The sequence below is a fragment of the Lithobates pipiens genome, unplaced genomic scaffold (assembly GCF_037356315.1).
Source record: "Lithobates pipiens isolate NorthernLeopardFrog02 unplaced genomic scaffold, aLitPip1_a1.2 Scaffold_8, whole genome shotgun sequence".
Lineage (NCBI taxonomy): Eukaryota > Metazoa > Chordata > Amphibia > Anura > Ranidae > Lithobates > Lithobates pipiens.
In genome coordinates this window covers 477,513,689-477,527,236 of record NW_027507903.1, presented here as the reverse complement: position 1 = coordinate 477,527,236, position 13,548 = coordinate 477,513,689, and the positions used below count along the sequence as shown (strand labels likewise).

Sequence of the window (13,548 nt, the reverse complement as noted above, 5' to 3'; positions counted from 1 at the left end):
TGCATCATATTTGATACCCCATCTCAACACTTGGAGTAATTTCCATCTCCTTTACAATGCCCAAGCAGTATATATGGCTGTAACTATTGACTGTATTTAACAATCATTGTTAATATGTTTTTTCCACAATGTTTTTATCCTCCTACTTTCTATTAAATTTTATTTTTAATATATAATGTTGTCTATGTCCTTGCGGTACCGAGATAGTCCAAATCCGTCTCTTTTTTGCCAGAGGCATTTCTGAGGTAACCCCAGGCTCTTTTATATATAATTACATTTATATTTTATAAATGGAGACAATGTAAGTACTTACAGTGGGGGAAATAATTTTTTGATCCCCTGCAGATTTTGTTTTCCCACTTACAAAGAAATGAAGGGTTTATAATTCTTATCATAGGTGTATTTTAAATGATAGAGACAAAATATCAACCAAAAATCAAAAACAAAACAAAAAACACATGATACAAATGTTATAAATTGAGTTGCAGTTCAGTGAGTAAAATAAGTATTTGATCCCCTACCAACCAACAATAATTCTGGCTCCCACAGATTGGTTACAGTATGTTAAGAAGGTGCTCCTAATGACATCAGAAGGTGCTCCTAATGACATCTCCTTATGTGCATAAAAGACACCTGTCCACAGAATCTCCTTCCTCAAGTCAAACCTCACCATGATGGGCAAGACCAAAGAGCTGTCAAAGGACATCAGGGACAAGATTGTAGACCTGGAATGGGCTACAGGGCCATCAGCAAGAAGCCTGGTGAGGAGAACTAGGAAAAATGTAAACCGCGCTAGGAAAAATAATAATGTGAAATTAACAAACTAACAAAATAGGCTGCAGCAATAAATGTGATATGGCACCCAACAGTAATAAAGTATATACAAAGCCGCGCCAACCCTCCACTACATATAATATAAAAATAAGATTAAACAAATAAATAAAATAAAATATGAAAATAAATACTGATACAATTATGCAAAAAGACCTCAAATAATGTGTAGATGACCAAAAAAGTCAAACATGGCATTAAAGTGAAAAAAGTCCAATTAAAGAAAAGTTCATAAGTGAATCCAAATGATGGACGTAAGTGTTCTTAAATGACAACACCACAGTGGTTCAACACTTTCCAAGGCGCGTGAGATACCCGTCACCATATGTTGAATGCGCTTACCAGAAAATATATGGAATGAAGCATATACAAATGATAAGTGGATGACATCCAGGTTAACCTTCCTCAGCTGGGTCAGCACTCCATCTCTTAGCGGTGTTTCCAAGATAATAGTCTGTTCAGTGGTCTCGATATGAAGCACTCAGAGACCCCCAGAAAAGAAAGGGACTGACATAGCGTAATAACGTAGGAACAGTTTAATAAATAAAAGTAATGCACTTACAAGTACGTAGATAAAATACAGAATATAGAAGCAATGTAAAAAGCCGGCCGGCAAACAGGAGCCCGTCCTCTCCTACAACGTGGTGGCGTCACTGCGTGCCTTCCCAGACGCGTTTCGTCATACCTGACGTTGTCAATGGTGAGGAGAACTGTTGGGGCGATTATTCACAAATGGGAAAAAATACAAAATAACCATCAATTGCCCTTGGTCGGGAGTTCTGTGCAAGATTTTGCCTCATGGGATAAGGATGATCAAAAATGAGAAAAGTGAGGGATCAGCTCAGAACTACACAAGAGGAGCTTGTGAATTATCTCACTATATAAGTACCTGAAATCAAATAAATAAATAAATAAGGCAGTTGAGACCACAGTCACCTAACAAACCATTGGTAACACAATACGCCACCATGGATTGAAATCCTGCAGAGCCTGCAAGGTCACCCTGCTCAAGAAAAGCACATGTACAGGCCTCTCTGAAGTTTGCCAGTGAACATCTAGATGATTCAGAGAAGGATTAGGAGAAAGTGCTGTGGTCAGATGAGACCAAAATTTAGCTCTTTGGCATTAACTCAATTTACCATGTTTGGAGGAAGAAAAATGCGGACTGTGACCCCCAAGAACACCATGCCTATAGTCAAGCTTGGAGGAGGAAACATTAAGCTTTTGGCGCTGTTTCTCTGCTAAAGGTAAAGGCTGGCTTTGCCATATCGAGGGACCAATGGACGGGGCCATAAATTCCAAAATCTTGGATGAGAATTCAAAAATTTTGGATGAGAACCTTCTTCCCTCAGACAGAACACTGAAGATGGGTTGTGGATGGGTCTTTCAGCATGACAATGGCCCAAAAGATACAGCCAAGGCAACAAAGTGGCTCATGAATAAGCACATTAAGGTAATGGAGTGGCCTAGCCAGTCTCCAGACCTTAATCCTATAGAAAATTTATGAAGGGAGCTGAAACTTCGCAAGTTGCCAAGCAACAGCCTAGAAACATTAAGGATTTAGAGATCTGTAAAGAAGAGTTTACCAAAGTTCTTCCTAAAATGTGTGCAAACCTGGTAACCAACTACAATAAACATCTTACCCCTGTGTTTGCCAACAAGGGTTTCTCCACCAAGTACTAAGTCATGTTTTGCTTGGGGATCAAATACTTATTCTACTCACTGAACTGCAACTCCATTTTTAACAATTGTATCATGTGTTTTTTTTTTTTCTGGATTTTTGGTTGATATTCTGTCTCGATCATTTAAAATACAGCTATGATAAAAAGTATAGACCTGTCATTTCTTTGTAGGTGGGCAAATGTACAAAATCTGCAGGGGATCAAATAATTATTTTCCCCACTGTATATATGACCTGGTGTCAGATAAGCCTTGTTGGGGTGGGGGATAGCACAAGGAGCCAATCGGATCATGCACTGACAAAAAAAAGTGCTGATAGGAGGAGAGAGCAGAGTAACAGACCAAGGGCATCTTGTGGTGGAAAAGAAGTACTGCAAGGAAGAGTCCTGGATTGAAAGTGCCTATTGCAACAAAATCTGTTTTTTTTATTTTATCTTAAGGGATATAGGGGGCCTAATGAGTGCCACACCACCAGCCTGACCCTCTGATACCAGGCAGGGTGGGTGTGTGGATGCCCACATATATGCCAAATATTGACCATCCATCTGCATCTCCCAGTAGAAATCCAGATCTCCCAGAGCTGTTTGGTTTTTTTTTTCCCCCTTTTTTGATCCAGTGAGTTATAGTGTGGAAAAGAGGGTACAGCTTGTAAACCAACGTCAGCAGGATCAGAATCTGGTGCAGTTTGATCCTATTTAGATCATGTTTATTTTTAGCCATAAGCTTCTGCTGCAGCCGGTGTGGTGATATTAACCCTCGTGATAACTTGTGTTGGGGCTTTCACAGAGGGAGGATTGTTACCCTTCGCTGCATGTTTTGGATCAGCATCGTTGGCCTGTATGAGGTCAGGGTCAAGTTGCTGTTTATAACTACAGGGAGCTGATGATGTACATCTACCTACGGCCTCTGCTTTAGAAACCAATCCCTTTGTCCCATGTTCTTCCCTCATTTGGGTCTGACTGAAAGCTCTACACACAATGTAAAATATTGAAAGTGGATTTACGGGCAAAATTTTCTTTGTAGTTTTCGATAGAGTATGGCGGGATTAGAACCAATGGGCACTTGTAGTCTTTACCTGGGATGTGGCAAGGTGACATTGCAGGAGCACAACTGGGAGACAAGATGTTGTCACTCTGTCCTGTACAAGGACCTTGCAGGATCACCCAGGATTATGTTATTGAAAGCTGCAGATTTATAGTATTTTAAAGCTTCAGTTACATTTTATTGATTGGGTTACATCTACTATCTGTTTACTAAAGGCAAATCCACTCTGCACTACAAGTGCACTTGAAAGTGCAATCACTGTATATCTGAGGGGAAGCTCTGCTGATTTTACCATCCAATCGTGTACAAGCAAAAATACCGTTTTTTTTATTGTCCTTGCACTTGGTAGTGCAAAGTGGATTTGTCTTTAGTAAATCAACCCAATTGTTTTATTTTAGATTCTTCTTTGTGTACATTGTATCTTATACAAAGCCTTCACGATTAAAAGAAATAAGATCCAATGAATGAAAGGGATGGGTCAAGGACAACCAGGCTTGAGGGGAAACTGCTAGATGATCCTGGACATTCTACAGCCAGACGATGAGATGGGCTTTATCTGACTTGCTGCCGCTTCTAATGCACATTGTGAGAAGCTCACAGTGTGCATTGAAATCAGAGTAAGCAATTTCAGTATAGAAGAGGAGCCTGTACAAAACGGAACTAAAGGCAGTTTATACTTACCTTTCCTTCAATAGCCTCATTCCTTGCAGGTGCTGGCATCTTCTCCTGTGTGCTGGTATTTGGCCAGCTTTATTGACCGGTGTGAGATGACATCACTCCAGCGCAGGAGGCTGTCATCCCGGGACACAGCAATCTTACCAGCTGCTGCAAGCTCATCTGCACATGTACAGCTCAGTTTACATAATGGGGGGTGCTGTAAACAAGAAAGTAAATGTATTTTTTGCACAGAACCGACATTGCATGTCTCTTTTGCAATGAAAGTCCTGCCTGCTCGCAGCCAACAAAAGTGGAACTTTAGTTCCACTTAAAGAAGAAATATCACCCAAGAGGGGAAGTTCCATCTTGTGCCCTCCTCCCTTCACCTCTACCACATTCAGTGTAAAATATATATATGTGTGTGTGTGTGTGTGTGTGTGTGTGTGTGTGTGTGTGTGTGTATATATTATATCTCCTCCGCTCTCTTTACCCGCACCTTTCTGGGACACATCACAGGTCCTAGAAGGCTGTGGGTCCATTCACGCAGTGCAGCTTGTGCATGCGCAGTAGGAAGCCAACTTTGAAGCCACCAGCTGTCACAGCCAGCTTCCCACACTAAAGATGCTGGCACCAGAGGCCCGAAGACTAGTGAAGAACAAGCCTGGGCAAGGATGATGCTGGATCCAATGGACAAGTGTCCTTTTTATTAAGTGTCGGTAGCCACAGGATTTGTAGCTCCTGACTTTCAATTTTTAAAGACTTGAAGGAATTTAAAGTTGGAGTTCAGCTTTAATTCAATGTAATATCTTTACTGCACATTGTATCCCATGCACTTATTGTATGACATAATAATTTGTATCTTTTCTCCTTCAGCTGTTTGAAGGAATGAAGGCGTACCATGGTGTGGACGGGAAGATCCGATTGTTTAGACCCCAACTGAACATGGATCGAATGCTGCGCTCTGCCATCAGAATGACTCTGCCGGTACATGGGAACCAATGCAGCCTGAACACATTTTATAATATGGATCTGTTGTGTTGTGTTGCAGTCAAGGACTCTCCCAGCATTAGCTGGAGGCATATTAGAAAGTCTTATAAACCAGTAAACAGATTAGACGAGTTACTGACAATTGTGTGACTGTAAGGACTTTCAGAGAATGTAAAAAATGTCAGTCTCTATTCCTCCTTATTGTACTAATGGTGCTGGTTATTGCCCTGTTTATAGCCCCTGAAGGTCTCATAGTAGCAGAACCTTATTCTGGTCAGGCTGGCCTCAGAAGGACATCAATTCTGGGGTATAACCTCAACACAAGGATGGTGGGAACCCCTCATAATGGACACAGTGGGTATGGGAACTCAGCACAGAGATTGCGGGAACCCCTCATAATGGGCAAAGCAACTTTGCAGACTTGGGAATCCGGCACAGTGATGGTGGGAACCCTTCATAATAGACACAGCTGTTGTGCAGACCTGAGAACTCTGCACAGAGATCGTGGGAACCCATGGGCACAGAAAGTGTGTAGAACCAGAAATTCATCAACTGGATTTTATCAGTAGAGACCACAAGACATAGAAGACCTTCAACTAGTTCATTCTCTAGTATCTAGCAAACATTGAAGTATCAGTTTTAGGAGGCTAACCCTTTCAATATACCCAGTCATTAAAACTTCTAGAAACTTCTGTGTGGATAATGATACAGTAAATGCTGTGTTATATACTGTAATTTATGCTCAGTAGTCCTTTATCAGGGATTTCAGATCATATTGTGCATCTGTAGGATTGCTGACATTGAAGTAAGCTGTGTGCAGGAAAAGGTCTTCCTTCCCAAAAAAACTTTATTCTGAACTCCTTTTTTTTTTTTTTTTTTTTTTTTAATTTTGTGTTTTCAGCCTTTCGATAAGAAGGAACTTCTGGAATGCATCAAAAAATTGATCGACATAGACCGAGAGTGGGTGCCAAAGTCCACTGATGCCAGTCTGTACGTCCGCCCTATCTTTATGAGCACTGAGGTGAGATCCCAATCTGATTGGCAGCCATGGTTAATGTATGGCCAGACTGTACAGGATCATTGCCATGACCAATGACCAGAGCATTGTATGACTGATAACGATTGTGAGACCTCTGGAGGCTGGAGCCCACTTCTTGTTTTTTTTGGAAAAAAAAAAACATTTGTTACCTTTTACCTATCCACCAAAACTATTTTTTATTTACTAGCAACTGAGCATACAATTGACAGTAGCGTCTAAAAAATCATTTGATGCAATAAACCTTAGCAACCATCAGATTTCAGTTAACTGCACTTGGAAAAGTATTCATTTTTTTTTTTTTTTTTAATGGAGCAGTTCTTAGATGCCCTGACAGTGTCCTGGTGGGAGGGATTTCCCATTACTTCCTGTCCCAGAGACACAAAAGGAAGTGAGAGCTCTGCATAGCAAGGGGAAATCCATTCTTAGATTGTTGTCACTGGAGCAGGTGTCCCCACTGGAAGATTTTCTCTAGCTCCCTGCTGTGTAACAGCTTTAATATTTTAATACTTTGACAATGGTTGTCGCAACAAAAAGAGGTGGAGAATCCCTCCTGCAGAGACACAGACAGCAAAAAAGAACAAAACAAAAAAAAAAAACAGGAGCTTCTAATCCTATACCCATTTAAAAGCTATTGGAGCTGAGGTTTGTTCCGTTCATATTTTGCCTTGCCTTGGTCCTCCCTTCCCCATTATCAACAAGCTAATGTTTTTTTTTTTTTTTTTTTGTTTTTTATTTAAATAAAACCTTTCCATTATCAATGTATACCTTATTTGGATTCAGTGATTTCATCAAATACCAAAATGCCTCGATGGGTCAGAGGGTGGGTGTTACTAGGTAGGTTGTATTTGCATGTAGATTGCCTTAGATAACACCCACATATGATGCTGAGCCTCCATGATTGATACAACTAAAATCCAATTAATTAAAGCGGTGGGCCAGGGACCATCAGGCTGAGGAGGAAACGGTTAGATGATGATAGATGTTCTGTAGCCAGGAAATGAGGCGAGCTCTACCTGCAGTTTCTAATGCACATTGTGAGAAGCTCACAGTGTGCAGTGAAATCAGAATAAGCCATTTCAGTACAGGAGAGGAGCCTTTATAACTGTGCAAGACTGCAGGGAAGGCTGGAGATCAGATTTAATAGGTAAAGTCTAAGGGTACTTTCACACCGTGGCAGTACGGGCGTTAATGATAAAGCGTTGTTCATTTTAGCGGTGCTTTACTGCTGTTATAGTGGGGCATTGGCGCCGCTTTCGGGTGGCAGTGGGGCACTTTTAACCCCCAAGAAGGGGTTAAAAGTTCCCATGATGCAGAGCTTCTGAAGTGCTTTTCAAGAGCTTCGGAAGCTGTGCCCATTCATTACAATGGTGCTGCTTGCAGGACTTTTTACCCGTCCTGCCAGCGCACCGCCCCATTGTGAATGCACTTGGGCTTTCACACTGGGTTGGCTTGAGAGGCACTTTACAGCCTCTCAAGCCAACTTATTTTTAGCACTAAAATGCCTGCACAGTGCCTCCGTGTGAAATGGGTCTGATTGTTGATCTGGGCTGGGCTTGGCTTCTGTATATGCCAGCACTCCATTTCAGGTGAATTCAGAGATTTTCTTATGTTTGCAGCCCTCTCTAGGTGTAAAGAGACCTTCCAAGGCCGCGCTCTATGTCATCCTCAGCCCAGTCGGGGCTTATTTCCAAAGTGGGGCTTTTAATCCAGTGTCACTGTGGGCCAATCCAAAGTACGTCCGTGCCTGGAAGGGAGGCACTGGAGACAGCAAGGTTGGAGGGTGCGTATTACTTTGTAACTCATTGCAGTGTCTGCCCTAAATTGTAACAATAACTTCCACACACCATATCTTTACCTGGAATTGATCAGATTCCTTTATAAAGGCTCCTTGTATAATCGTGCATGGCCTGCAATGGTCTCATGTTAAAGCCTAACTTCAGATAGAACAATTTGTTTTAAGACCATACACTAGTACATCCTAGAACGAATGTTCGTACAAATTTATGTATCAACATTTGTACAAAAATAATACTCAGTACATTCGATTTTGATGACTCGACAAATTTGTTGGCTTTTAACCACTTGCCAATGGCGCTATAGCCGAATGACGGCTACAGCGTGGCCAGCTAGTTCTGGGAGGCCATCATATGACAGCCTCCCATGATTGCGGGGCACAGGCGGCGTGCTTTGTGATCAGTGTGCACCAGTGATGCCAATCTGTGCCCACCAGTGATGCCAATCTGTGCCCACCAGTGATGCCAATCTGTGCCCACCAGTGATGCCAATCTGTGCCCACCAGTGATGCCAATCTGTGCCCACCAGTGATGCCAATCAGTAACCACTAGTGCTGCCAATCAGTGCCGCCTATCAGTGCAGCCTCATCAGTGCCTCCTCATTGGTGCCTACCAGTTATGCCTCATCAGTGCAGCCTATGAGTGCCCATCAGTGCCACCGCATCAGCACACAGCAGTGAAGGAGAAAAATTGCCTGTTTGCAAAATTTTATAACAAACTATGAAACAGTTTGTATTTTTCAAAACTTCTGTCTTCATTTGTTTAGCAAAAAAAAAACCCAGTGGTGATTAAAAACCACTAAAAGAATGCTCTTTGTGTTAAAGAAAAAAAAAAGGTAAAAATGTTGTTTGGGTAAAGTAAACTGTTGCATAACCACATAGTTAGTAAGGTTGAATTATATACACCAGTCCATCCAGTTCAACCTGAGTGTCTACAATTGTCCCCATCACTGTACAATGCCCACTCACATTGGTCCCTACCCTCAAGGAGCCCACAATCCAAGGTCCCCATTCATATATTAGGGCCAATTTTGGACAGAAGCCAATTAACCTACCTGCATGTCTTTGGAGTGTGGGAGGAAACCGGATTACCCGGAGGAAACCGGGTAGGCACAGGGAGAACATGCAAACTCCAGGCAGGTAGTGTTGTGGTTGGGATACGAACCAGCAACACTTCTTACTGCTAGGTGAGAGTGCTAACCACTACACCACTGTGCCGCCCAATGGTCATTCAAAGTATGGCATCGCTGAAAGCTGAAAATTGGCCTGGGCAGGAAGGGGGTAAATGTGCCTAGAAAGCAAGTGGTTAACATTAGATTTTGGCGTGAGTGTAGTTTTTTTGACCAAAAAATACATTCACAGTTAGAAATTGGTTTGTTTGGGAAAATTTTCCACCCCGCTCCTTTGAATATGATTAAAAACGGACATCGATTTGAAACACTAATGATTAGAAAAGTGAACGCCTGTTCTCAAAACGAATAATTTCGAACAAAATTCTACTAATGTAGGGGAAGTTTTAGTTTTGGCTATACTTGAGAAAAGTAAATGCTTCTTTGTTGCAGTCTGTATCCCACTGCAGAAAATCCCATTAAATAAAAAAAGGCCGCAAATAAACACCTAACAGAGGTAATATCCCTTCCCCATCTGTCTAAAGTTAAAAAAGACAAAAAAATCGCTGTAGTTTGGATTAAGTTAAGCACATCTTGGGTCTTTCAGAAAAATATTTGCACCCCTGATCTGATCGTCCTGAAAGTTTTTTGTGCACATAGGGAGAGGGAATGTTAGACAGTACAGGATAATTGCTCAGACACATGGAAGTACTCTGCAAGTTCTGCTTAATGTGGAAAAGGGAACATAATTTCTCCAGCTGATTGGAGAAAAGCCAATATGGCACCAATATTTGAAAAAGGGCCAAGATACATACCCTGGGAATTGCAGACCAGTTAGCCTAACATCAATAGTATGTAAACAGGAGGGGTTTAAAGGTTTATAGAAAGAATAATGTGCAAAGGGAGTAATAGATAATTGTGATGCTGATGGAATTATGTAAGTGTATCTCTTGGTAATTACTTTATTCTTAACGGTATGTATGTTTTATATGTTTATAAAATAAAAATTATTTAATTTAAAAAAAAAATAACAAAAAAAACAAATACCATACTGGTGACTCCACAATAGGGATAAAACTTTTCCGTGTAGGGGAATTTAATAAGACACGTGGCTATTCGCTAAAATTAGAGGAAAAGCGGTTTAACCTTAAACTGCATAGAGGGTTCTTTACTGCGGTAAGGATGTGAAACTCCCTTCCACAGGCATGGTTTCAGAGGGGAACATCGATAATTTAAAAAAACTATTAGATGAGCACCTCAACGACCACAAAATACAGGAATATACAATATAATACTGACATAATAGCACACACATGATGGGTTGGACTAGATGGATTTGTGTTTTTTTTTCAACCTAGTCTACTATGTAGCTATATTACCCATTAGACTATCGGTCAATTGTGTTTCCTGTTCAGCATTTGTGATTCACTGATTTATCTGCAGCTGCACTTTATAGATGTATGTTATCTGCTTTCTCCTCAGGAATTATGGGAACTCCCTGTTTGCGCAGTATGAGGCTCAAGATGCGGGCTGTCAGCAGGTCCTCTGGTTATATGGGGAGGATGAGCAGATCACTGAAGTTGGGACAATGAATCTCTTCCTGTATTGGACAAATGAAAATGGAGGTAGGTTATTTCTGTAAAGTAAACTTGAACAGAAGCTTTCACTGCTCAGCTATTTCTGGAAATACTGTTTGCCTGGCAGGCTCTGTTCTTAAAGTAATACTATACACACACGGTTTAATTTAGATTGTCCCTTCTATTTCTTTATGTGGATGATGGCATTGTAAATATTTTAATGACAAAAAAAATCTAATTAAATTTTTCTTAATTGATCTACGTCTGTCACATGACCCAGCTCTTTCCCAGCCTGTCTCCAGGGAAACATAAGCAGGAGGAGCTTATAATCCTCTGCTGCTGGTCACATGTTCAACATAACAAAAAAAACAGCCTTTGGAATACAGAGTAAAAAAAAAAAAAAAAAAAGATGGGGATATATCTCTTATCTCTTATCTCTTATCTCCTATCTCCTATCTCTTATCTCCCATCTCTTATCTCCATCTTAAAATTGTCATAAAAATATATATTTGAAATCAAATCTTTATTATTTTGTGGAAATAACATGGTGTGGACAGATTTCTGCTAGTCATAGGCTGGGTCACGCCCCTCCAGCCTGTGTCTTAGAATAAGAGGGAGGTGAAGCTTCCATTAATCTACATGTACTATCCTGCCCCCATTGCGTTTAGCTGGTGGGGCAAGGAGGAGGGAGGGAGTGGGCTGTCATTTATATGCCCACATGTGAGATTATATAGTCACTTGAGCTGCTCAGATGTGATAGGGGGAAGAAATGTTCTGCATAGAAAGCCACTGAAAACTGAACATGTGCAGAACTGCCAAGGCTAATCTGCAAAATCCCTAGCTGAAATGGGGACATGAACAGAAGGTGGAGATAGAGAGCAGCAGGATCAACCAGTTTTTTTTTCTTGCAGAGTACAGAAAACTCATAGTAACTGAGTGAGTATGAACAGCATGTAATTCACCAATTATTGATAGTTTTTGCTATGATGTGGGTTTAGTGACACTTTAAAGCTGAACACCAGGCATATATAAAAGACACATAGTAATGCAGCTCTATATTCACTGATACATCAATACATGTAAATGCAAGTAGTCTGTGTACCTCAATGTGACCTGGTATCAGCCTCTTACAATCCCTGTACAGCACAGCTCAGAATGGTGAATGGAGAAGCAGCACAAGGAAACAATTAGCTATGTTGCAGTGCAAAAATACACTGAAAGGAGCTGTAGAGTTGTCCTCATCACTGTACTGCTTCTCCTTCACTGTCCTGTCACAGCCTCAGGGTAGATCCATGCAGCTGCTGAATGGGCATGTAAATGCAGCAAACTTTCTGATCATGGTGTCAGATGGAAAAAGAACAAATGAACTGATACTCTATCCATCATGTTGCATTAGGTGATCCTTGAATTCTCATTAAATACTGTACAGAGTGAGTTTATTGTAGAAGTTGTGTGTGCTTCAGAACCACAAAGTAGGAGCACAGAACTGGATGGGGTCAGATGACCTGAAGACAAATTCAATTCAATCCAATTTAGGACTTAAATGTTCCTCTCCTGCAAAAAATATGAAAACAACAAAGACAATGTTGTATTTATAACTGCACACAGCCAAGGACATCTAAATAGTGTCTCTATCTCCAAGTCATAATTGTGGTCACGTTAGATTTTCAGAATTTGGTAAATATCCTGCTCTCAGCTCTCTGTTATACATATAATATGTAAAGTTGAAAAAAAAAATAGTCTGATAATGCCAGAACTTTCTTTTTTGAAATGTTCTTTCCTATAATTCTCCCCCTTGAAATAATCTGAAAGACTCTCTTCTCCTTCCTCTATCCAACTTTCCTTCTCTGAAATACTCTGCTGTGCTGTGGGGGACCTTTTTTTAACCACTTGCTTACTGGGCACTTAAAACCCCCTGCTGCCCAGACCAATTTTCAGCTTTTAGCACTGTCAATCTTTGAACGACAATTGCGCGGTCATACAACACTGTACCCTGTGACAGAGGCTTTTGGATGGGACTGAATGCTAGCCTCTTGCTATCAACTAAGGGAGCTGCAAGCATTTAGGAAGATATGTTATGTAATGCAAAAGGACATTATTAAGAAGGCCATGATGGTTTCTGCCAGCTTGGGACTCGGTGGACAGATGTCAGTGAAAGGAATGCTGGTTAATGAGATCCGGAAAGCCCGAGTCTTTCACTTAATAGTTTACTATGCTCATTAACATACCTCTGCCTCCTAGCAAACTATTGGGGGATGTTTTTATACTTGTATGTATTGTAAGTTGTAAGTGAGGAGATGGCAGGTCTACTCTAAAAGGTCATATCTCTGAGTCGCCAGGTCTGGGTAAATAGATAACTAGCTCATGTTAATTTTATGTTTCTGGTTACAGGTGTATTGTTAGAGTAATATGAGCAGGAGGGGGAACCTCCTCTTCAACTGTATATAAAACTGTATTCTTGTTCTAATAAACAGTTCATGTTCAGCAACCCAACGAGTATTGCCTTGTTTGTTGTTGGGAGTGGTTGGAATATCTGATATCTATATTCAGACTGGGAGGAAGCGGTATATGACAAAAGTACTCAAGCGAAGTGTGGGACGTTTCGTCCCATACCCAAATAATATTTTACTGATCTTCTGTTTACATCGAGTTATCAGCTGTCATTGGCTGACAGTTGATCACATGGTATGGGGTCAGGATTGACCCCTTACTCTGATCTGTGATCCCCCCAACTCTCATTGTGATCACCGAGCCAAAGCACGCGGCAGGGGACACGCGGGGAGCATGCAAGGGGGGACATCTATTGAAGGCCTCCCTAAAATGTAGGTCCAC

General features: G+C 41.1%; 1 protein-coding gene across 2 annotated transcripts in view; it reads left to right on the top strand.

Annotated features, from left to right (window-relative positions):
* The window catches only part of BCAT1 (branched chain amino acid transaminase 1), a 99,854-nt gene that overhangs the window by 67,708 nt on the left and 18,598 nt on the right, over positions 1–13,548 (top strand). For both annotated transcript variants that reach the window (XM_077468737.1, XM_077468736.1), the window contains exons 4-7: positions 5,086–5,196; positions 6,101–6,220; positions 7,855–8,018; positions 10,622–10,764. In XM_077468737.1, the coding sequence (XP_077324863.1) occupies positions 5,086–5,196; positions 6,101–6,220; positions 7,855–8,018; positions 10,622–10,764 (538 nt within the window). The remainder of the gene's footprint in view (positions 1–5,085; positions 5,197–6,100; positions 6,221–7,854; positions 8,019–10,621; positions 10,765–13,548) is intronic.